The sequence below is a fragment of the Balaenoptera ricei genome, chromosome 3 (genome assembly GCF_028023285.1).
Source record: "Balaenoptera ricei isolate mBalRic1 chromosome 3, mBalRic1.hap2, whole genome shotgun sequence".
In the NCBI taxonomy this organism is placed as follows: Eukaryota; Metazoa; Chordata; class Mammalia; order Artiodactyla; family Balaenopteridae; genus Balaenoptera; species Balaenoptera ricei.
In genome coordinates this window covers 154,939,643-154,963,035 of record NC_082641.1, presented here as the reverse complement: position 1 = coordinate 154,963,035, position 23,393 = coordinate 154,939,643, and the positions used below count along the sequence as shown (strand labels likewise).

Genomic DNA, 23,393 nt, shown 5'->3' with positions numbered 1-23,393 from the left:
TTGTGGGTTCCGAATTTCTATTTCTAACAAACTGATGTTTCTGCTCAAGGGCCCACACTTGGAGAAATATGGTCCTAAGCCACAGGTGGTGAAACAAGAGATCACGATAAGAATGGTCTCGGGAAAAGGAGAAAACCTAGGTGAAGAAAGCTGGCGTGGAATTAAGGAAAGGAGGGATGAATCATCCAGTAAATGGGGTCAAGCTAAAATCACATGGAAATTTTCCTGGGCCTTTTGCTCCCTGGGTGGGCAAAGAGTCTTCCTGGGACCTCAAACAGCCTAAAACTATTCAACCCAGCTTCGGGCACAGTAGAAATTTAATGGCAAAAGGATGTCCCCACGTTCAGGATCTCTGTACTCTGGCTACCACCACAAACCTTACCCACTGACAATGCCTAGAACTCCTTTAACAGGAAACAAAACGTTTTACTTTGTAGCAAGAAATAGAAGCTTGAGAAGGAAATAAGTCCTAAAAAGTGAATATATATCGCTGTCTACAGATCTCATTCCAAATGTAAATGACTGCTTATAGATTAACCATAGGTCTAATATAACATGGCATGTCTAATATGCTTAAAATTACAAAAATTCAGTTTTATTACTTTGGAGAGGAAGCATGATGCTACATGCAAGGCATCAAATTTGGTGTTAGAAATCCTATATTTGGGGATAAATGACTTCTGACAAGTCTTTTTTTGTTTCTTTGTTTATATTTTATTTTTGGCTGCGTTGGGTCATCGTTGCTGCACGTGGGCTTTCTCTAGTTGCGGCGGGCGGGGGCTACTCCTCGTTGCGGTGCACGGGCTTCTCATTGCAGTGGCTTCTCTTGTTGCAGAGCACAGGCTCTAGGCACGTGGGCTCAGTAGTTGTGGCTCGCGGGCTCTAGAGCGCAGGCTCAGTAGTTGTGGCGCATGGGCTCAGTGGCTCCGCGGCATGTGGGATCTTCCCGGACCAGGGCTCGAACCCATGTCTCCTGCATTGGCAGGCGATTCCTAACCACCGTACCACCAGGGAAGTCCAGACGTTTTCTTCATACGTAGAAAAGGAGCAGTAGGGACTTCCCTGGTTGCACAGTGGTTAGGAATCGCCTGCCAATGCAGGAGACACGGGTTCGAGCCCTGGTCCGGGAAGATCCCACATGCCGCGGAGCCACTGAGCCCATGCGCCACAACTACTGAGCCTGTGTGCCACAACGACGGAAGCCCGCGCGCCTAGAGCCCGTGCTCCGCAACAAGAGAAGCCAGCGCAATGAGAAGCCCGCGCACCGCAAGAAGAGTAGCCCCCGCCCGCCTCAACTAGAGAAAGCCCACGCGCAGCAACGACCCAACGCAGCCAAAAATAAATAAATATAAAATTAATTTATTTTTTTTAAAAAAGGAGCAGTAATTCCCCACAGAGATGTGAGGATCAAAAGGGATCCTATTTGTGAAAGCATTTGGTCAATTATAACTCACTTTTTCAATTATAAGGTGTTAGGACTACTTCGGGGAGTAACACGTTTTATACAAGCTGTTACTAGATGTGCACTGTATTCAAGTTTAGGGTGCATATTAACGTCCAGTGTCATTTATACACAAGAGATGCCTTCTAGGCTCAAGAGACAAAAGTTACAAGTGATAATCAGGCATTCATGAAGCTGGGATTTGATAACGTTTCTCCCAGTCTAAACGCAGTGGGAAAAATCCAGAACTGAAAGTGGACACAAACTACTTAGTATTTTAGGAAAGCAGGAGAGACACAACAGGATTGGGGAGAAGTATCAAGTCTATCAGAAGCTCTCAGGGACGCCTGGTGTCTACCTACAGAGGCTGCAACCAGCATATTCTTAGGACAAAACCCTAAGGTAGTGGGTGGTTTTTTCTTTGGTTTTTCGTTGCCTGAGAGTGAGCTACTGTCCCGATATCTCACTCTAAAACCTATGGAAAGAGAAGGGCTGTGTTCCTCCAGCTGTGGCACCTCAGGGTAGGGTCCTCTACCTAAGGCTCTGAAAAAGTAAGGAGGGCACAGTGCTGCCTCATAGTACAAAAAGGTACATGAAAGACCTATGTTCTCCTTCCTCTGCTGCTGGCAGGCACTAAGATGAGGAAGAGATGCTCAGAAGGCCATGGCATGGTGATGGAGGAGTCCAGTCTGGCTGCGGCACCTTCACGACCTTAGGAAAACTGTCGGCAAGCTTTCATTAGAGTAGGTTCAGGCCACAACGTGCATATTCATCTTTCATCTGTTTAAACAAGGCACTAACTAGTAGGTGTCACTGGTCACTTCCTATTGAACAAAGCCTACAAGATTTTAGGTAAGCATCAAGACACTGATGTTGGGTCAGGCGAAGATTTCTTAGCTATGACACCAAAAAGTATATTGATAAAAGAAAAAAATAAGCTGGGCTTCATTCAGATAAAAAATAATGCATTTCAAAAGACACCATTAAAAAAGTAAAGACGTGCCATGAACTAGGAAAAAATATTTGAAAATCATATATCCAATAAAGGACTTGTATCCAATAATAACAAGCGTTGGCAAGGATACGGAGAAACTGGAACCCTCATGCATTGCTGGTGGAATTGTCAAATTCGAAACTGCTACTTTGAAACACTGATTCATCATATGACCCAGGTAATTACCCCTAGGTAACCACCCAAGTGAAATTAAAACTACATGCACACATCAGCCAGAGCGGCGAAAACGTGGAAACAAACCAAATGTCCATTAATTGGTGGATGGATAAATAAAATGTAGTATATCCATACTATAGAATATTCTTTGGCAATATGATACATGCTACTGCATAACCTCAAAAACATTACGCTAGATAAAAGAAGCTAGACACAAGAGACCACATACGGTATGAGCCCATTTATATGAAATGTCTACAAAAGGCAAATCTATAGAGGTAAGAAGTAAATTATCGGTTGAATGGGTCTGGGGGTGGGAATGAGAGTGATTCCAAATAGGCACAAGGTTTCTTTTGGAGGGTGATGGAAATGTTCAAAAATTAGATTACATGATAGGTGCATACAACTCTATAAATTCACAGATTTTACTAAAAACCACTGAATTGCATATACTTCAAAAGAGTCAATTGTATGGCATGTGAATTATACATCAATACAACTGTTTAAAAAATAAAGAAATTTAAAAGAGAAGTCAGGGACAGCCCTGACCCCAAACCTCACTATGAAATGTTAACATATTTACACAGAAATCTGCCACTTCTCCTGATGTCGCCCTTCCAGAAACTTGACTCTGAGGATGACAAAGAACACGAAGAGTAAGAAACCTCCAAACAGGGTCTAAGATAGCCGTGGCTCATTTATGCACTTTAGACTACAGGAGAAAATGGAAGTCCTCCCCTCGCCCCTACCCAGCCTGAGATGAAAACTTAATGACTCATAGGTACAAATGCAGGGCACCTAATTTGCAGCTCGATTATCTGGTTTTCCTCAGCAGCTACATTAACTAAGTGACAGTTAATACTGAGGATGGGATCAGAAGCAAACTATCAAAGCACAGGCCTCTGGGTCTGGTCAGCCCCTTACAACTTCACACCACTGAGGGCAGGGCAGCAACGGTACCCTGGTGGCCAAAAATGGTTATGACATCTGTTATCTGAGGCTGGAAAGAGAATCAGTTTCTCAAAATGAGGTCATCAAAATGGCCATGGGTATGCACCCATTTATGATACAGGTTCTCTTGCCTCACTCAAACCAACTGAATCAGAACCTCCAACAATGATACCTAAGAATCTGCATTTTTAACAAGCCCCCTCGATGATTCTTATGTTTTAAATTTTATTGTGCACAAGAGCCCTTTACTTAGAGAATATTAGAGATGGAAGGAACCTTGATGATCATCTACCCCAAGGTTCATATACTGTAGATGAAAACACTGGGGACCAACGATGTAACATGATTTTCAAAGATCAAATAGTTCTTTAAACTCTTTAAAAACAAAAACAAAACTATGTCTCTAGTCCTAAAAATTGTCAAGAATACTACTGACAAAAGAGAATATAAAATGTACCTTGGAAATATTTTCTTCAAAGATTGATGAAGATAACATGCTTCATCATTTAAAGGGATATGTTTCTGCTCTCAGGAAAATTAATCCAGAGCACCTCATTACCTGAAGCTGCTAACTACATGAGTCATCATAACAGTTAAATTATTTTTTCCTTGTTGGTATGTTCAGTTTAATTATTGCCTTTTTTCCCCAAACCTACCTCCCTTGAGAAAATGCATAGGTTATTTGACCCAAAACACCAACATTCTTACAGATCACAAGCATTAAGTCATCATTTCCTCTGAAGCCACATCTCCAGGGCTGCAAGTCATATTTTTCTATTAATGCAGCCTGAATTCTCCTGTGCGTGGGTCCTAAGTCATGAGCTAGCAAGAGGGAGGAGATATGGGGATATATGTATATGTAGAGCTGATTCACTTTGTTATAAAGCAGAAACTAACACCATTGTAAAGCAATTATACTCCAATAAAGATGTTAAAAAAAAAAAAAAGATTACATTCTATTGGAGGAAAACAGTCAATAAACAAATATACAAATGAATTAAAAAAAAAAAAAAGTGGGTTTCTGTTTCCAGGGGCCTATTTAGCCAGTGGGTTCATCCCCCGAAACCTCAGGCTCCCTTTCATTATTCCTGCTTGATCCTGCCTTTTGATAATTTCCAGTCAAGCACTGTTGTCTTATTTTCTGCTTTAGACAAGCTTAAGGGAGAGTTTCTTAAGTCACTTGACCAAAATATATTTTGGAGCATGGAAAGAACATAGTTTCTTTGTTTTTGGGGGGGTTTTGTTTTCACAAAAGGATTACTTGGATTCAAAATCTTGTTCACTGACTTGTTAATCGTGATGTAGTGACCTGACAAATTTCTCAGCCTGTTAGAGGCTTTAATTTCTTTTTCACAAAATGTAAAGAATAACACCTACCTTGCAAGGTTTTTTGCAAAGAGTCTAAAAAACACGTAGCACGTAAAATAGATAATATATGTAACACGAACAGTGTCTATTGTATATATATAATTGTCAATGAAAAAATGTTGCCTGCCATATCAGTAAACAAAGGATGTTGCAGCCATCAAGCCATCACATTATAGCCGCCCCAAGAGTGAACCCTGAGGAAACTCAGGATGGAAACAGGATGCCCACCATCTAGCAGTCAACTGCCACAGCCTCCCCTGATGGTGCACCCCGAGGGAACACAGGATGAGAAAGCACAGGATACTGGCCCACATAGCTGAGGTGCATATCAAAGGAAGGATTTCAGTGAGCCCAGACTTTTGCATCTTCCCATACACAGAAAAACACTAAAAAGTCATTAACTCGAGATGTCTGGTTTTCTTTAATTAACAGGAATCTTTCCATGTTCCGATTACCTGGTCTTTGTTGCAAAAACTCCTATAGTTGATGGCTCCTCCCTCTCCTTTTTGGATCAGTCCCTCAGAGAGAGCTGAGAGGCTGTGTCCCAGGCTTAAGTCCTCAGTTTTGCCCACCCAATAAAACATATTTCTCAACTTTGAGGTTGTGCATTTTTTTCAGTCAACATCATATACATGTTAAATATACATATATAGAATATATATACACAAATATACATATATATTAGTGTAGGGGGTAAAAACATGGACTTTTCCTTGTTATTTAACCACTCTGAACCTCAGTTTCCATTTCAGCAAAATAGACATATTAACAGGTCCTAAATCACAGTGTTGTCAGAAGGGCTAAACACACATAAAGCATGTACCCGCTGTCTGGCAAACAGTAGGAGCTCAACAAATGTTGTCCAATGGCAAGGCAGCCCTCAAGAGACCAGCGGTCAGTACGTGGTGGGTATTATGATTATTGTTCATTTCTATCAGGGGCAATCTGGAAGCGCAGAGGCAGAGGTTTGGAGGAATTTTAGGGGGTCCACACAATACACCCAGGTGGGAACAACACAGATCCCCTGAGTGGGGTTCAGGGAGCACCTCAGCAGCCCTGGCCCTTCCTGCTCTCTCAGTTGGGAGGGTCTCAATGCTGGACTTTGTATTTTCAAAAGATGGCCCGGGCCTTCTTCAGAGAAGAGGAGGTGACAGACAGCATGATGATGGCTGATGAAGGTGTGGGATGATGAGCGGAGAGTCAGCTTGTACCAGAAACATCAACACTCAACCAATGCCTGGCTCTACTTCCTCACCTGTTGATTGATGACTAGGCTTTATCTAGTTTCAGGACGAGAGTAAAACACAAGGATTCGAAATAGAGTCACAGGTGTAGAAAACAAACTTATGGTTACCAGGGGGGGAAAGTGGGGAGGGGAGAGGGATAAATTGGGAGATTGGGATTGACATATACACAACACTACCTATAAACTAGATGACTAATCAGGACCTACGGTATAGCACAGGGAACTCTACTCAGTACTCTGTAATGACCTGTATGGGAAAAGAGTCTAAAAAAGAGTGGATTATATGTATATGTATAACTGCTTCACTTTGCTGTACACCCGGAACTAACACAACATTGTAAATCAACTATACTCCAATAAAAATTTAAAAAAACACACGCAAGGATTCTCCAAAGATCTTATGTTTGGACCTGATTCCTAGATCTTCTTCTGGGAATTGGGGGTGGGAGGAGAGAGAGTAAAGGAAACAGTGGGGTGGGGCGGGGGGACGTGCATAGGGAAATGAGCGCTTCATGGTGGAAGCACTGAAGCACCACAAAAGGAGTTCCATCGATCCTGGAGAAATCCCCTCACGTCCCCTCCAGGAAAACTTCAAAACTCAGGACTGTCGATTCAGCGCACCTGAAAAAAACAGAGCAGATGGACGTCAGGACCCCGTTGGGATCCTGCAGCTCCATGGCTGCGGCCCCAGCAGTTTTGAGGGCAAACAGCTTACTCCAGAGTATTGATCCAGACACAGCAAGGTGCAATCTGCTTAAAAAAAAAAAAAAGAAAAAAAAAGTCTGTTTGAGAAATAGACCCACAGACACAGAAAACAAAATTTCGGTTACCGAAGGGGAAAGGGTGAGGGGAGGGATAAATTAGGAGTGTGGGATTAACAGAGACACACAGATATATGATATATGTAAAATAGATGAACAACAGGGTCCTACTGTAGAGCACAGTATTACTGTGCTCAATATTACTCAATATCTTGCAATAAACGATAATGAAAAAGAATCTGGAAAAGAATATATATGTATGTATGTATGTATACGTATGTATGTGTGTATGCATAACTGAATCACTTTGCTGTACACCGGCAACCACCAACAATGTAAATCAACCATTCTTCAGTTTAAAAAAATAATTTAAAAATAATTTTAAAGTCTGTGTATGTACAGCAACCCTACCCCGTCAAGCCGGGAAGACGAACAGCAGTTAAGCGTAGACAGAGGCAACCCACCACATTGTCCCCAGCACGCAACTCCAGACATGGTCAGAAGCCTTTTACTGCCTGAGAGTTTTAGCACATGAGGGGGAAGCTTTTCAACTCAATTAGCATTCAATGGTCCTGATGCTCAATCACAGGGATCAGCTGTGAAGTTACTAAAGCCATTACCAAGGGCTGGAGTCGCCAGCTGAGTTTGAAATGTCAGTGCCTTTCCCCTGACACCACCTCCCCTCTTCCCACTGTCCCTCCCAATCAGAGGTCCTGATAATTTGGTAACCTTTCACAACAGCAGGCAGTCATCCTTCAGTCTTGGGATCAGGGACTTTGAAATACCCAAGGAGTCAATTACAGCTTGGCTCTGTCCCTGGGAAAAGAAAGCAGCATCCGAGAGGTGGAAGGAATTGGGGTCCTGGGCAACGCGGGCACGTGAGTTCCGAGGCGCCTTCTCCCAGATGCTGCCTGCATCCCACCAAAGCTTCCGAGGAGACCACAGCCTGTAGGGGTAGAAAGAAGAGCCTGGGAAGACCCAGCTCAAGGTTGCTCTAAGCAAAAGAGAATATGAATGGAGAATTGTCTCAAATTAGAGGAGGATTGCAGGAATGTAACCCTTTGTATTCTAAAGATCTGACAGTGAATTGGTAGGTAGGTAGGACCTTGGCTAGTTGTTAATCAATACCCATTGGCCCTTTCTCTTTGCTGCATCCAGATTCCCTTCAACAGCCCCCTTGCCTCTGGGTGGGGCCCTGGGACGAGCCCTGACCAGTGGACCATGCGCAGAAGTGGCTCTGTCCTCTCTGGGCAGAAGAGGCCAAGAGCGTGCGTGCCTTCTCCAAGCTCCCTTCTTCCAGCGCCGGGGCTCTGAGGACCTGAGGAAGGTGACGCCACAATGTTGAAGGACCCTGAGTCCCTCACATCTGCAAAGAACAGAGTCTCCCACTCCAACCCTAGCCAGTAAATCGAGCAAGAAAGAAGACTTGAACCTGTATGGATGAAGAATGTCGCCTGCCCTATCAGTCAACAGAGTGTTGCAGCCATCAAGCCATCATCAGCCATGGCAGCCATCCCCGATGGTGCACCCGGAGGGGATTCAGGATGGAGAAAAGCAGGATGCTGGCTCTAGATAGTTCAAATGCACATCAAAGGAAGGATTCCAATGAGCCCAGACTCCTGCCTCTTCCCGTACATAGAAAAATGCTAAATTCATTGACTTGAGATGTCTGGTTTTTCTTTAATTAACAGTAATCTTTTGATGTTCCGACTACCTGGTTGTTTGGGGGTTTAATGTTTTGTTTTGTTTTGTTTTTGCAAAACTCCTATATGTCCTGGTTCCTCCCTTCCCTCTTCAGTGCAATCTCTCAGAGCGATCTGACACTGCCTCCCAGGCTTAAGTCCTCAGCAAGTCCACCAAAAAAAAGATGATTCTCAACTTTTAGTTGTGCATTTTTTTCAGTCAACACCTGCTAAGCCACTGAGATTTTAGGTTGTTTGTTAGTACAGCTACCATCAGTTATCCTGACTGACAAAATGACATAATCAGAATTACAAACAAAAATATCCATCATATATATATATATATATATATTTATAAACAACAAAATAACTGAATTAACTGTCCAAAAAAGGGAGCTGGTTAAATAAAGGATGGTACACGATACAGCCGTTAAGACACGTCTTTAAAATGATGCTAATGACATAGGGATACGATAAAAAGTGAACTTATTGTTTTTTATACTGCAGAGTAGTAACCAAAAAGTAATTGTAAAATAATTTAAGTACTTTGCTTAGAGTCTTTGAAGGGGATTTATGGATCACAGATTTTTTTTTAAAAATTCTCCCTTTCCCGTCTTACCACAGCACTTGCTCCCACACTTCCTTCTTCAAATATTCGTGCACAAAATCCCCGCCACTAGCCTACTTACCTCTAGCCTCCCCTTCCTTTTTTCCCCCAATACTGTACCCCCAAAACTAAAGGACAGTCCACCATGCAGAAAAGGAAGAATAGGTGGAAGGAGGGTAAGACTGCTAACAGTCATACATCAACAATGCTCACCCAGAACCTCTGGCAAAAGGAACTTCATTTTTCTACATCTTTCCAGAATCAGAATCTTGCTCACCTCTGGCCCAGGCTCAAAGGGAGCTCTTGTCGTCAGAGAAAAATTAAGGAGTTCTCCACTGCCTGTGAAAGTAACTGACGATGCTTTCTGATACATTGCAGGCACGGAGAGAGAGCATGTTTAGCTTAGTCAAGGCCTCTTTTATGACATGGAAAGAAAAGAGGTCAAAGTTACATTAAAATGAAGAATCAAAGAGTTCTTTGATTTTTGAAAGAAATCATTAATTGCATAACTTTTGATCAGACTGCATGTCTTATCAAATCTGGAGCTCATACTTGCACGTGGATGAATAATACAAGAGTCCCCACAAGATCCCTCTCCTCTGCAGCCCCATGTTTTTCTCCCTTTGGCTGGTGACAGTGGTTTTGTTCCTCTACGTGAGTTGGATGGGTTGGGAATGTGTCACTTTGAAAAGAAGATGCCCTAACACCTGTCCATAAAAAAGGCAGAGTTCTGGTTACCTCAGCCCTCCCATCCATTCTGGGCACCCACTCAGGGCTCCAAAATGATCTTGTTGGCTGGGCCTTCACAGTAGATAGGTGTGAATTAAATGACGAAGCCCTGGGCTGCGTCAGACAGAGGGGGCAAATCATAGTGTCTGATAGGATAGGTATTTTGCCTGTTTTTAAATTTCTACACAATGGGGGATCCTTTTCTAGGCTGACCCATCTGGAAGTTGCTTCCCCGCCCCGCCCCCCCAGGTATCAAATTCAGCCTCAACAGAACATGGGCCCTCAGAGATGCCACAAACATAGAGACCCCAGAATGAGAAAAAGGAGAGCGCTGTAAACCTGGATCTCAAGGAGGACAGAAACAGGCATTTTGCAGACAGCATGAAAGGAAAGCACAGAAAATGACTCCACTTAAAACAGAATTTTGAAAAAAAAAACAAAAAAACAAAAAACAGAATTTTGAGCTACAACAGCTCCGGGGACTTGAATTCTCTCCAGTTAGTAAATATATAGTTTGCACCATCTTACCACAGAATAATCTGAGATGAGAGACAGGGTACTAAAGATCGACAAAACCTAGATTTTGAGTGAGGAGGACTCTGAAATGGGCAAGAATAGAGACATCTGCACTCAATACAAAAAGCTGAGAGTTTTGTCCACCCTTGTGAGGAAGGTATTAAGAACCTCAGTAAAGGGGCTTCCCTGGTGGCGCAGTGGTTGAGAATCTGCCTGCCAATGCAGGGGACACGGGTTCGAGCCCTGGTCTGGGAAGATCCCACATGCCGCGGAGCAACTGGGCCCGTGAGCCACAACTACTGAGCCTGAGCGTCTGGAGCCTCTGCTCCGCAACAAGAGAGGCCGCGATAGTGACAGGCCCGCGCACCGCGATGAAGAGTGGCCCCCACTCGCCGCAACTGGAGAAAGCCCTCACACAGAAACGAAGACCCAACACAGCCAAAAATAAACATAATAAATAAATAATAAAAATTCTTTACAAAACACCAAAAACATAAAATCTGGAAAAAAGTTGAACACCTATATACGCCCTGCAGACTTTACATTTAGTATTTTGAAGGAAAAAAAAAAAACAAAGAACCTCAGTAAAAATGATTTAGAGTCTTCAATTACTCCTTTTCTTAGTAAAAGTGGAGGGAGATAAACAACCTTAGTAATTGTTACAGATAATATCCGGACTATGGGTGTGTCACTGGCAATCTCAGAAAGTGGGTCTCTCTTGCCCTCCTGGGGCCCCTGGGGCTGTGCCAGCCCACCGGCACGCCCCACGTGGGGTGTCTGCTAGACTAGGGCATGGGTGGGGAGGCCCAGGTGTGAGGGGCCAGGTAGAGTACCTCTGCCTCCCCCCTGATCTCCTCCACAAAACTGCCCCTCCTCCTGAAGCCTGACCCCCAAGTCACACGTTCCTTATCATGACCTCACTGGGCAGTGATGACCTCACCGGCCTTCTAACAGTTTCCATGGCCGCATAACTGCCAACGTGCTGCCCTCAGAGAAACTTCCCTGACAGTTCTCCACCAGATACCAATCTCTTTGGTTGTCTGAGTGAGAATGTGTGACTGGATCGTCTATATTAACTCAGACCTGTGCTCTGTTCCATGGGTGGGCAGTGCGGCAGGTACACCGAGACCGCCCGGAGGCATGGTGTACACACAATCTCACCTGGCTGCCTCATGTTCCTGTGGGGTTTGCCCACTACGTATACCTGAGCGCGTTGCCAGCTGTAAGTAATACCAGTGACCTGGGACACCTTCAGGGACCCACAGTGCTCACTGCTGAGGACAAGTGAAAGGTCATCCCTGGACAAGTGTGCAGGATGGTCCTGATCTTTATAAATGTAGCTTCCCCTTTGGGCTACAGGATGCTTCCATTCAGACCCTTTCCTGATTGGCCTCTTAGCAAAAGACAAGTGCATTTTTGTTGGCAAATGGTAAATGGAGCAGTTTGAGGAAGAGGGCCACTCCTGAAACACACCTTCAAACCCAGGCACCTCTGTGCTGTCATGGAGACATCTATATCGGTGCCCTCAGACACATCCCATCCTGAGCTGCTGAGTACTAGGGGAGAGGGTGGTGCCATATTGATGGGAAGACTGGAAGCACCAAGAGGGATGTTGAAGTGCTAATGAGACTGGGGGGCTGAGGAGATGGTGTCCCAGGAGGCTGGGTTGGTGTGAGCCTAGACTTGGTACCCAGAACGCGGTTCTCAGTCTCCTGATCACTCTGCCTCAGTACTTGGCCTTGTTCTAATCTACATAAAAGTATCAGAGGGCTAGAGTTCAGTGTGGTGGAAACAGGCAGTATAAATGGGGCCCAAGAGGGGTTGCCAAGGTGGGAGGGGTTCTTCACCAATTTATATTAGATTATTTTTTTCCAAAACTTGAAAGACATTTCCATTAAAGCCTCAGAAGTGACAGACTGCAAGAAATGTTTTCTCTGTTGTGGAAGGGAGAGATGGAGAGGCTCATGATTGCAATGACTTTCGGGTTCTACTGTTTTCCCTGGAAACGGTGAAGAGACTTCCTCATGTGCTGCAGCCATAGGCTCTAGGAATTGCTTTTGCAGCCAGTGTCCCTTCCCTAGGGACTCATAGAGGTGATGGGCCAAGGCTGTGTTTTGGATGTCAAGTCGATTAAAGGTCTTCAGCCAGAAACTGGGAGAGACATGAGAGAGGGAAATTCTGGCAGGAGACTGTGTACAGCAGAAGTGACTGATCAGTTCTGATTTTCTTTGCAGCAGCAGTGGCTCCCGTTTCTCCTCCTACCCCTGGTCAGTACCATGTCCCCTACCGAGGGTGTGGAGAAACGCAGTTGGGCTGGCATGGGGAGACATACTGCCTGGTTGGTGGCTACCGGGCCTACGGGGATGTTCCTTTGGCCACGCCAGCAACGGTGGAAGCAGAGAAGCCAGTCCCCAGACGTGCTCCCAAGAGAAAGCGCGCTCTGGAAGAGTCAGACGAAGACCTGGGTTGCCCCAGACCCAAAATCCGGCGATTGGAGCATTCAAGCAGCTTCGGACTAGAAGGTGCTTTGATTCTCAAGCAGGGTGGCCCAACCTCTGGGCACATCCCCTCTGCAACAGCCCCAGTAAACCAATGTCCCATCCTTACTTGCTCAAGGTCGGCAACAGGGAGTCCCCTCCTAAAGAAGGTTCTCTCGCATTGCCACTCTCTCAAAGGCTGCCCCCAGTGTGGTTCCCTCCTGTGGGCCTGATCAGCCTAAGGGCAGAGTTGTCTCTTTCCTTCTCGGAGTCGGACCAAATCGTCTTAGTAACACCTCTTCACAGTGGTGACCATGTGTTTCACGGGGGCTGCTGCTGAGCCTTTATCTCATCCTTTCACGGTGGAGAGAGGGAGAATTATAATGATTTTTACTTCTAGGGGAGAGGGTGGTGCCATATTGATGGGAAGACCGGAAGAACCAAGAGGGCTGTCGAAGTGCTAATGAGACTGGAGGGCTGAGGAGATGGTGTCCCAGGAGGCTGGGTTGATGTGAGCCTAGACTTGGTACCCAGAACGCGGTTCTCAGTCTCCTGATCACTTTGCCTCAGTATTCGGCCTTGTTCTAATCTACATAAAAGTATCAGAGGGCTAGAGTTCAGTGTGGTGGAAACAGGCAGTATAAATGGGGCCCAAGAGGGGTTGCCAAGGTGGGAGGGGTTCTTCACCAATTTATATTAGATTATTTTTTTCCAAAACTTGAAAGACATTTCCATTAAAGCCTCAGAAGTGACAGACTGCAAGAAATGTTTTCTCTGTTGTGGAAGGGAGAGATGGAGAGGCTCATGGTTGCAATGACTTTCGGGTTCTACTGTTTACCCTGGAAACGGTGAAGAGACTTCCTCATGTGCTGCAGCCATAGGCTCTAGGAATTGCTTTTGCAGCCAGTGTCCCTTCTCTAGGGACTCATAGAGGTGATGGGCCAAGGCTGTGTTTTGGATGTCAAGTCGATTAAAGGTCTTCAGCCAGAAACTGGGAGAGACATGAGAGAGGGAAATTCTGGCAGGAGACTGTGTACAGCAGAAGTGACTGATCAGTTCTGATTTTCTTTGCAGCAGCAGTTCCTTTGGCCACGCCAGCAAAGGTGGAAGCAGAGAAGCCAGTCCCTAGACATGCTCCCAAGAGAAAGCGCGCTCCGGAAGAGTCAGACGAAGACCTGGGTTGCCCCAGACCCAAAATCCGGCGATTGGAGCATGGTGCCAGGAGGTAGACCCCACAGCATCTTGCTGGCTGAGGCACTCTGAAGAGAGGGCAATGGTTTAACTGCCTAAGGCAGCGAATGCCTCTTCCTGCAGTGACCCACCCCGTCCCCCCACTGCCCACTGCCACAGATCACAACCTGCGTCGTTCTGTTTGAGCCTTCCTCAGCCAGGAGCCTCCTGCCACACTAAATGGCCAAAAGCAAGGAGCCTCAGAAACTGAGGTTTGAAATGACAGTCTGCCCTGAACATCCCAGGGCTGAAGCTGGCCTGGAAGAAAACGTGACGTTCCTCTGCTCAATCCTCAGGGGCCCCTTTGTCAGCTGAAGACAGAAAAGTCTGCACTCTGCGAGCCGAGAAGAATGCAGGAGCAGAGACAGGGTGCAGAGAAGCCTTAGCAGGCTACCACATGGGCTCCTGCTCTGAGCCAGTGTCAGCGGCCACCACCACAAACCAGGGGGGAGCTGGGTTTTTTGAAACTGAAAGCAGCAATCTGTGGCTTCCCAAAGAGCCTCCTGCCTGGGGTCTCAGGAGGCAGGATAGAGAGACCCAGGAAGACCTGCTCCCTGAAGCAAGAACAGGATGGAGAGTCAAGCAGCACGCACCCTGCCCCGAGGTTCACATGCTCCTTTATTCCCAGCCCTTTCTGTCCCCAGGGGGGTCCCTTACTGCTCAATGTTTTTCTGTAACAGACTTCTAGGGTCGCCAGTGCTCACACTTAGGTCACTACCCCTGTGCTAGGCACTCCTGCTACCCAGGAAAGGTTCCAAAGGTGGAACAGCTCCAGGGGGTGCCAGGGATCAGAGCAAAAACTGGAGAGGCTGGGGATGAAGGAGTTTGGGCACAGTCCCTAAAGCATCTCAGTGGTTGAGCTTCTGTGAGAAGGCACATCCCCTCTCTCTCTGTGTGTGTGTGTGTGTGTGTGTGTGTGTGTGTGTGTGTGTGTGTTGGAGGGAGGGGGTCCCCAGAGGAGGCAGCTAGGGGGAGGGCCTGAGGCTGGAAATGGGGAGTGGCGTGCGGCCTCTGAGCAAGCACAGGCACTTAGCCCTTGAGGTTTCTGGGAAAGCTAGAGTCACAAGGGCCTCGAGATAAGGCAAGTGTAGCAGCAGAACCCAGGTGCCAGGTCTTTTCTCAGAACCTATACTTCTTCACAAGGCCAGGCCTTCCATGCTGAGGTAGGAGGGATCCTGGCCAGAAGGTCGGCCAGCAGCCCTGGGAGGAAGGTTGCTGCGATGGGGGCTCTGCTGCCATGGAAATGACTTCATTTCCTTCCACTCAAATAGCCTACTGACTGGGTTCCTGCTCTGCTGAGGAAAAGGGTCGTTGACTCTCCCCAGAAGGTGTTCAGTTCACATCCCAAAAGTCCCTCTCTTCAGGCCCTGGGGAGGTGTAGCAGCTCCTGAGGGCGCTCTTTCCTGAGGCTGGCTGCCAGAAGTGTGTGTGTGGGGGGTTCCTGAGAGTTCCCGGGTGCTGGTTGAAGTCCCCAGAGAATGGTCATGCAGGTTGGGGAGTCAAGTAGGTGGAGAGAGAAGGTCGGGGGCAGAGGGCCCCTTCCTGAATCCAGAGCTCACAAGGTTCCCCCCCCCCCCATTTCCAGAAACTCTCTCTTCCCCCACACCAGCCCACATGGCCCCGTACCGGGAAACCGGGAGCCCAGAGCACCTGTGGCCGCAGAGACACTGGCACGCAGCCCTCGGAGTGGGCGGGGCCGGCTGCAGGCAGATGGGGACGCGGTGTGCTCCCGGGAGGCCTCGGGCTGAAGGTGGCCCTCTGAGAGAAGCGGCCCAGCTTGGCCAGGAAGGTTAGAGGCGGGGGAGAGCAGCCTAGGGCGCCCCCTCGGAGCAGTGGGAGTGGGAAGAGGCGCAGGGGCGGAGGGAAGCCGCGACGGGAGGCGAGTGGGCTCTCAGCAGAGGCCAGCTTAGCCCGCGGGAGCTGCCTCGGAGCAGGGGGCGGGAGGGCAGTGCCGCCCCGGGGCTGCCGGGCTTCGCGGATCGCAGCTCTCCGCACACGGCTCGCAGGACCCTGTGACTCTGTATCCCCTCCCTCACCCCGCCCCCCTCGCGAGGCCGCGCCGCTGGGTGGCCTGTGTGGACGGGCACAACCCCATCGCCCGCCCCTCTCACACCCGCCTCTGCCCACCCGCCTGGCCCTGCGCAGCTTGCGGCCCGGGGGCCTCGAAGGTCCCCGCGCACTCAGCCAGCGGCCTCTGCTGTGTCTGCTGCTGCTGCTGCTGCGGCCGGGAACCCGCGTCCAGACCACGCCGGGCACCTCCAGCACCCCGAGTCCGCGGGAGCGCACGCGGGCCCTGAGGCGGGACTTCCCGCTTGTGGACGGGGGGCTGCAGTGTGTGCGGGCTGGTGGGGTCCGGTGGGGGCCTAGCCTGGCCCTGGGCAGGGGAGGAGGTCCGGAGCATGCAGAGCTAGTGGGGAGGCTCCCTCACACCACCCCTGGATGTCCTCTCCATCATCTATGGATGCCCTTCCCCTTCTCTGTCATCCCCTCCCTGGTTGGGAACCCCTCAGCCCAGGCCTCAGCTGCTCCTAGTATAGTCTGTGTGACAGTGTGAGGTGGGGGACCCCCCGGCTGGCCCAGGCCAGGCAATGTGTCCTGCCTGATCCCAAGACCTAAGGAGCCCACCCATTTGCCTTGACCTCCCTCCAGCCACAACGACATGCCCCTGGGTCCTGAGGCAGTTTTACCACAATGGGCTCCAGGATGTTAATCTGTGCAATTTCAGCCATGGCCAGACCAGCTTGGACAGGCTGAAAGATGGTCTCGTGGGTGCCCAGGTACCAAAGGGCCACACAAGGTGCCACCATGGCTGCTGGGGAATGTGGGGCAGTTTGGGGGCCTCAGAGACCACAGGTGAGTCACACTGGAACTAAGTTACCATAGTGGCCTAGAAAGTGCCATGCCATGGATGCTGGGGGCTACAGGGGTCACAGTGAGCCAACCTGACGGGCATCCAAGTACCACAGAAAAAGCAACGCGTTCCATGTGACTTCTGGGCACAGTGAGTGCTGTGCCAGCTGAGGAGGCTATGAGAAGCCCAAGGAGTTCCAAAGCCCAAACCGAGCCCTGGCCTTCCCTCAGTTCTGGTCAGCCTACGTCCCATGCCAGACCCACGAACGGGATGCTGTGCGCCTCACCCCGGATCAAATTGACCTCATCCGCCTCATGTGTGCCTCCTATTCTGAGCTGGAGCTTGTGACCTCACTTAAAGGTAGACGGGGGACTTCCCTGGTAGTCCAGACGTTAAGACTCTACGCTTCCACTGCAGGGGGCTCGGGGTTGATCCCCGGTGGGGGAACTAAGAGCCCTCATGCTGCGCGGCACGACCAAAAAAAAAAAAAAAAAAAAAGGTCAACAGACTGGTGGTGGTAGGTGCTAGGGACTTCAGTAAGCTACCCCTGCCTCTGAAAATGATCATCTGACCTACCTGCCCCCAGCTCACAACAATACCCGGAAGTTGGCTTGCCTCATTGGTGTGGAGGGCGGCCACTCACTGGACAGTAGCCTCTCCATCTTGCGACCTTCTATGCGCTGGGTGTGCGCTACGTGACACTCACCCACACCTGCAACACGCCCTGGTGAGCGCAGTGCAGATGGTAAGGGCCCAGTGAGGCAGGGATCTGCCCAAGATCACGCTGGGGCCCAAAGCAAGTTTACCCCTGGGATCCGCCCTCAACCTGGGGGGGGGAGGGGAATGGAGGTTCGCAGAACAAGACTGAATCCCCAGAAGGGCCCTCCTACTGCCAGGCACAGCCCAGTTTGGGTCCCTCCTCTTGCACCAGGGAGTTGCAGGTGTAGACGGTTCGACAGAACCTCTTTCTAGGCTCTTGTAGCCAAGTCATGGCCACCAGTCAGACTGCCTCCTGGCCATCCTGCAGGGCACAGAGCTCAGCAAAGGGGATCCACCCCTTCTACAGCAATGTCAGTCGGCTGACCGGCTTGGGCGAGGTAAGGACCCGGGTTCCATACCCTGCCCCACATGAATGTACAGCCCCGCCTGTTCCCTCCAGATAAATGCACACAAGGTAAATGCAGCCCTGATGCCCTCTCCCCATCCTGTCCCTGCAGAAGGTGGCGGCAGAAATGAACCGCCTGGGCATGATGGTGGACTTGTCCCATGTCTCGATGCTGTGGCACGGCGAGCCCTAGAAGTGTCACAGGCACCTGTCATCTTCTCCCACTCAGCTGCCCGGGGTGTGTGCAAGAACACTCGAAATGATCCTGATGATATCCTGCAGCTTCTGGTGAGAGACTGCCCTGGCCCTCAAACCTAAAGCAAGAGGTTCAAACCGGGAGCCCTTGAACCTGAGCCTCTTCTCCCTCAATTTCCTCAAACCCCAGGTTAAATATCTTCTGCCCCCAAAACCCACGGTCCACAGCCCCTGAACTCTTGAGCCCTAGGTGGGGGTCTAGGTGGTAAGATACTCCACCACACCCGGAAACCCAGGGCCAAGACACCACCCAGACCAGGGCTGCGGCTCCTCCATTCACACAAACCCAGAGAGGAGACGACTCTGACCTCAACACCTTCCTCACAGGGGCCGAGAGAGTGAACAGGCAGCTGGCTGTGCTGGGGGCCAAGCTGACTGTCCACCGGTCCGCCCCTGCAGAAGAAGAACGGTGGCATCGCGATGGTGCCCTTGTCCGTGCGGGTGCTGCAGTGCAACCCGTTAGCCAACGTGCCTACTGTGGCAGGTGAGCCTCACCCTGGGCTCTCTGAAAACTCTGATTTGGAGCTGAAGCTGGGTCCAAACTTGGGGAGGACTTCAGAAGAGCCCCAGTGGCTTGACCCACCTGTTGGCAATAGGTACAGCTCCCAAAAACCCAATAACGGACGGTACACAGCACCTTGGTGCCATGTGGAACTGGAGCCACGGAATCAAAACTGCGGTACTGATGGGTAGCAGGGAGGCTGTCAGACACAGAGCCCGGGTGCTGCCCATCTGTGCCTCTGCAGGGGCTCCTAAAGCGCACTGCCCCTACCTCTGGCCAAGGGACTGGACAGCTCCTTAGGTCTCTGGGGTCTTCATCAGTTGTACTCTTGTTCCTCTCTCATCCTCCACACCCGGGGAAAGGAGCCCCCACAGGTTCTCAAGGAGACTGGGAGGCAGGGTGAATCGTGGGTGGGAAATGGCCCAAACAGGGGGCTCTGGGGTCCACTCCAAATCTGAAGTCCAGTCTAGAGCCAGCTGGGATCACTTCAGATCAAACCTCAGGGCCCTCGAGTTGGTACTCTCGGTGCCAGGCCACGAAGGAACTGGACTGTTTGGCCTACAGGCTGCAAAAAGGGGAATCAACAGAGGCCAGTCATCACCCCCACCCCTGCCCTGGAAGCCCCACACTGCTGACTTCCCATTCTTCAGATCACTTCGACCACATCAGGGCAGTCACTGGATGCAAGTTCATCGGGATTGGCGGAGATTATGACGGGGCTGGCCGGTGAGTGCTTCCCCATGGCTTGTCTCGGGCTGGCTGGGCAGCAGTGGGGCTTTCACAGCCACCGTGCCCACCACACTGTGGTCCTCATGGCCTTGACCATAGCCTCAGGTGTGCTGGCCCAACTGGTATCTCCCCTCTCCCAGGGTCTGCTTCCTGGGCTCTCCTGTCTGTTTGGCCCTACTCTAGGTCATCATATTTGTCTAAAACACCACACAGAGCTCATCTGCCCAGCATCTGCGCCCATGCAGTGCCAGCAGACCCACGGCCTCTGAGCAGACTCTTCGCAAGGTCTGGGCTGGGCCTGACCATCGTCTCTGCCTGCAGCTGGGTCTGTGCATGCAGGGGGGTCAACCCAGTTCTTAAAAAGTCTTTTCTTCTCTTTATAAATGGAGGCAAAAATTGCATTCAGTGAAAGGCATAGATCTTAACAGTACAATTCAATGAGTTTTGACGAATAGTCGAGGCGCTCTTGGGGCCTTCCTTTGAAGGATGAAGAGCAGGAGTGAATCATTTACTCTCTCCAAGTCTCCATTTTCCATATCTGACCAGGGCTGGGGTTCAGTGGACCCTGGACACATAGGGCTCTGGTTCTGACTCAGGACCAGGGAACAGGTCTGAGGCCCAATAGCTGGCTGGCTGGCGGCCACACAGGTTCCCACAGGGGCTGGAGGACGTGTCCATATACCCGGTACTGATAGAGGAGTTGCTGAGGCGTGGCTGGAGTGACGAAGAGCTCTGGGGTGTGCTTCGAGGAAACGTGCGGCGGGTCTTCAGACAGGTGGAACAGGTATGCTGGGCTGGGCAAAAGAGTAGCTCTGAGCAGGTGGTCTGAGCAGGTGTACGTGGGGGTGCTGTGAGAGGTGCTGCCCGCTGACTGCCGCCTCCAGGTACGGGAGGAGAACGAGGGACAGAGTCCCTTGGAGGATGACTTCCCAGATGAGCAGCTGGGCAGCTCTTGCCGCTCCGTCCTCCCACGTCTGCATCAGAGAGAGGATCTGGCTCCAGACCAGAAACTAACCAGAGCTGCGGTTCGTGGGAATCCCATTTTGTCACCTAAGTGGTCATTCTCAAAATCTTGCCCCCACATGGGCCCAGGCCTCACAGTTATTGCTGCCTTCCCAGTCCTCATTGTTTGGCTCTGGTGATCCAGTTAATCCTGCCAGATGTCACTTTGGCAGCCACAGATACCCCCCAAAGTTTCCTTGCATGCGAGCACAAACATTTCCTATGTATTATTCTCTTCTGATAATTCTTTCAATGTATCCCTTCTGGCTTTGTGCAAAGCGATTCTTTGTTTTGTACACGGGGACCACATCTGGGAAAACATCGCCGCACCCTCATAAGTGACAGGGGGAGACCCGAACTGGCCAAGCCATGACAGGAGCTCGCCGCTGCTGAGCTCTACAGATCCCGCCCCTTCCACACAGTTCGCCAATTCCGTGGCGAGCTCATCTTTCTTGATGTTCTTCCCTTAGGAGACGTGTACAATGCAGCAGGATTCTCAACCCGTTCCCCGTGGTCACTTGTGCTAGATGGAGCTTTGCAGTGTTCTGTGCCGGCCGTGGGCCGCTGGTGGAACACTGTGTGACAACTGCCTGCACAGGACTTCAGGGTTCATGAAATGTCTGTCTTCCCAGCCTGACGCTGCTGAAAACCACGCTTCCCAGAGAAGGAGAGAGATCCAGCTGGTCCACACCTGCATACACATTTGTTGACATGTGCAGAGGACAGCAGGCTCTAGCAGGACCCACATCAGCCTAAATTCAAGAACTCCGGTGCCAGCCCTTGACAGCAGCTGAAGGGGGGTTTACAAGAGATGCAACCTCGAACCATACCCTAGGCTGAATCAGAGGTGCTGTTGGAAGAAATAGGCCGTTGTGTCACTTTCCCGAAGAGTTTGGCCACGAGAAAAGTCCCCCAGAGCCCAGCACTGTGGGAGAGGCCTCACCCACAGAGCAGGGCAAGTGTCCCAGGCAGGGTGCCCCGCGCCCGGCACCCCGCCAACGCAGCAGGAAGGTGCCCCCCCCTACGCCCCAGACAACGGGAGCTCTCCCTTCCTCAATAATTGAGCTTCTCATCCAAAAGAGGTTCTCTTCCCACCCAAACATTAGAGCTTCTAAATATTTCAGGATCCCTGGGTTGTAGAGGGTCACTCGCCGTGCCCTTTGGATAAATGAAGCCAACGTCAGCTGCTTCTGGGCTGGCCTTGAACAAAACCATCAAGATGGGAAATCTCTGCTCCTGCCCTTCCTCCCGTCACCCCCCGTCAAGCCTTTCCTGCTGCATGCAATGACCCGGCTCTTTTGTGAGCAGGTGAAGAACACCCACGGTGCGTGCAGTTCTGTGGTCCCTGCAGAGATGAGGTGGGTGCGGGGGACCCTCAACCATGCTGGCCTCTGCTGCCATCCCCAGGGCCCTTGATGTGGGCTTCAGCACAGCACAGCCAGCCTCAGGAGGCCTGTGGGACCACTGGGGCCCCGGTGGCGATCCCCTGGATGTTCCTGGGAACGCTCCCACGACTCCAAGGCCAGTCCTGCCAGCACCCAACTCCACCAAGCTGGCACTCCTTACCTTTTCCGGATTCCGTTCGCAGCTCCCTCCTCATACGCATTCTCAAAGCTTCCAAGAGGGGTGACCCCACTTCTCTGCTACAACTCCACCCTGAAGGCAGCCCCCGCCTGACAGCACCGCCCGCCCCCCCCCCGCCCCCCGGCAGGGCAGCCCTGAGTAGCTGCCCCTCCACGTGGACTGTCCGTTCCCAGGTCCCACGGCAGCCCGCCGAGGGGTGGAGCCTCCAGGAGAGCCGCTGTCCTGCTCGCACTGCCCCAGCATCACCACCGCCACTTGCCGCCACTCTGCACTTGCCTCCTGTGTGCTTCCCCACCCCGGTCCCCTGCGTGGGTCCCCCGCTGCGCGTACACAAGCCTGTGCAGAGACAGAGCACAGCCACCAAGTCTGAGCCTCGCCGCTGACGTCTGTGCTTGGAGAGGCTGGAGGAAGCTGCTCCCCAGTCGGCTTCACCGCAGGGTCCTGGTACCCAGTCTGCCTCCAGCAGGGAGGTGATGGGACCCCACGGAAGGATGCCCAGAAGCTCTCCCGGCCCGCGGGGTCTGGGGCTGTTCAGCTCTCTAATGCTGGGTCCTTCGGAGATAAAGTCTTCAGTCACCTGCCTGGGCACCCCATCCCCTCTGAAGATACAAACTCAACCTCCTCCAGGGTCTTGGCCTGGAGGGAGGAGCCGCCCAGGGTCAAAGCCCATCCCTCTCTCTTCCCACCTCTAGACCTGTGGGAAGGGCTCAGGCTAAACTCCCGGTGCCTCTTCTCTCAAACCCTCAAATGATAAGAGAAGAGGTATGTCTGTCCACCTTGCAGGGTCCTTACTCCGCCTGCCAGTAGGCGACATGGTCCTGGAGGTGCTTCTTAAACTGCCAGTCTCACTGTCTTAGCCTCAGAGTTACACACGCCCAGGAAGGACCCCGGGTACACGGCGTCCCGTTACTCCCAACTCTACTCCTGAGCGTCAGGGTTAGCTGACAGCAGGCGACAACCCATTTCAGGGATTTCTCATTTCCAAGGGCTCTTGAATGCAGAAAGAGCCCTAAGAGTCAAAGGAATTTGGCTCCAGTGGTGAAGTTACAAGTCATCTGGCAAACACTTACAGCTGGAGGGCCAACTAAGCACCCCCTTAAATCTCACCACACAGACTCTGCTGATCCGGGCTGGCCGGTGTGGTTCTCCTAAGGTTGCTTGTGCTATCGATCATCTTGCTGTACCT

General features: G+C 50.5%; 1 protein-coding gene and 1 long non-coding RNA gene across 3 annotated transcripts; one reads left to right on the top strand and one right to left on the bottom strand.

Moving 5' to 3' along the window:
• Window positions 1-5,333: 5,333 nt before the first annotated feature.
• On the bottom strand, window positions 5,334-19,909 carry LOC132362752 (uncharacterized). 2 transcript variants are annotated; one of them, XR_009502474.1, is made up of 3 exons: window positions 19,163-19,909; window positions 7,668-7,884; window positions 5,334-6,798 (listed from the first exon to the last, which is right to left on the bottom strand). It is a non-coding gene; the product is annotated as an uncharacterized LOC132362752 (long non-coding RNA). The 2 variants fall into 2 exon arrangements; XR_009502473.1 differs by lacking the exon at window positions 7,668-7,884.
• On the top strand, window positions 17,229-20,792 carry LOC132362740 (dipeptidase 2-like). Its single transcript, XM_059917729.1, is given in 10 exon segments — window positions 17,229-17,390; window positions 17,617-17,694; window positions 17,697-17,757; window positions 18,058-18,127; window positions 18,248-18,299; window positions 18,302-18,423; window positions 18,790-18,874; window positions 19,543-19,618; window positions 20,270-20,405; window positions 20,506-20,792. Coding segments are annotated over 10 exon segments (984 nt in total). The 5' UTR covers window positions 17,229-17,344; the 3' UTR covers window positions 20,764-20,792.
• The last annotated feature ends 2,601 nt before the right edge of the window (window positions 20,793-23,393 follow it).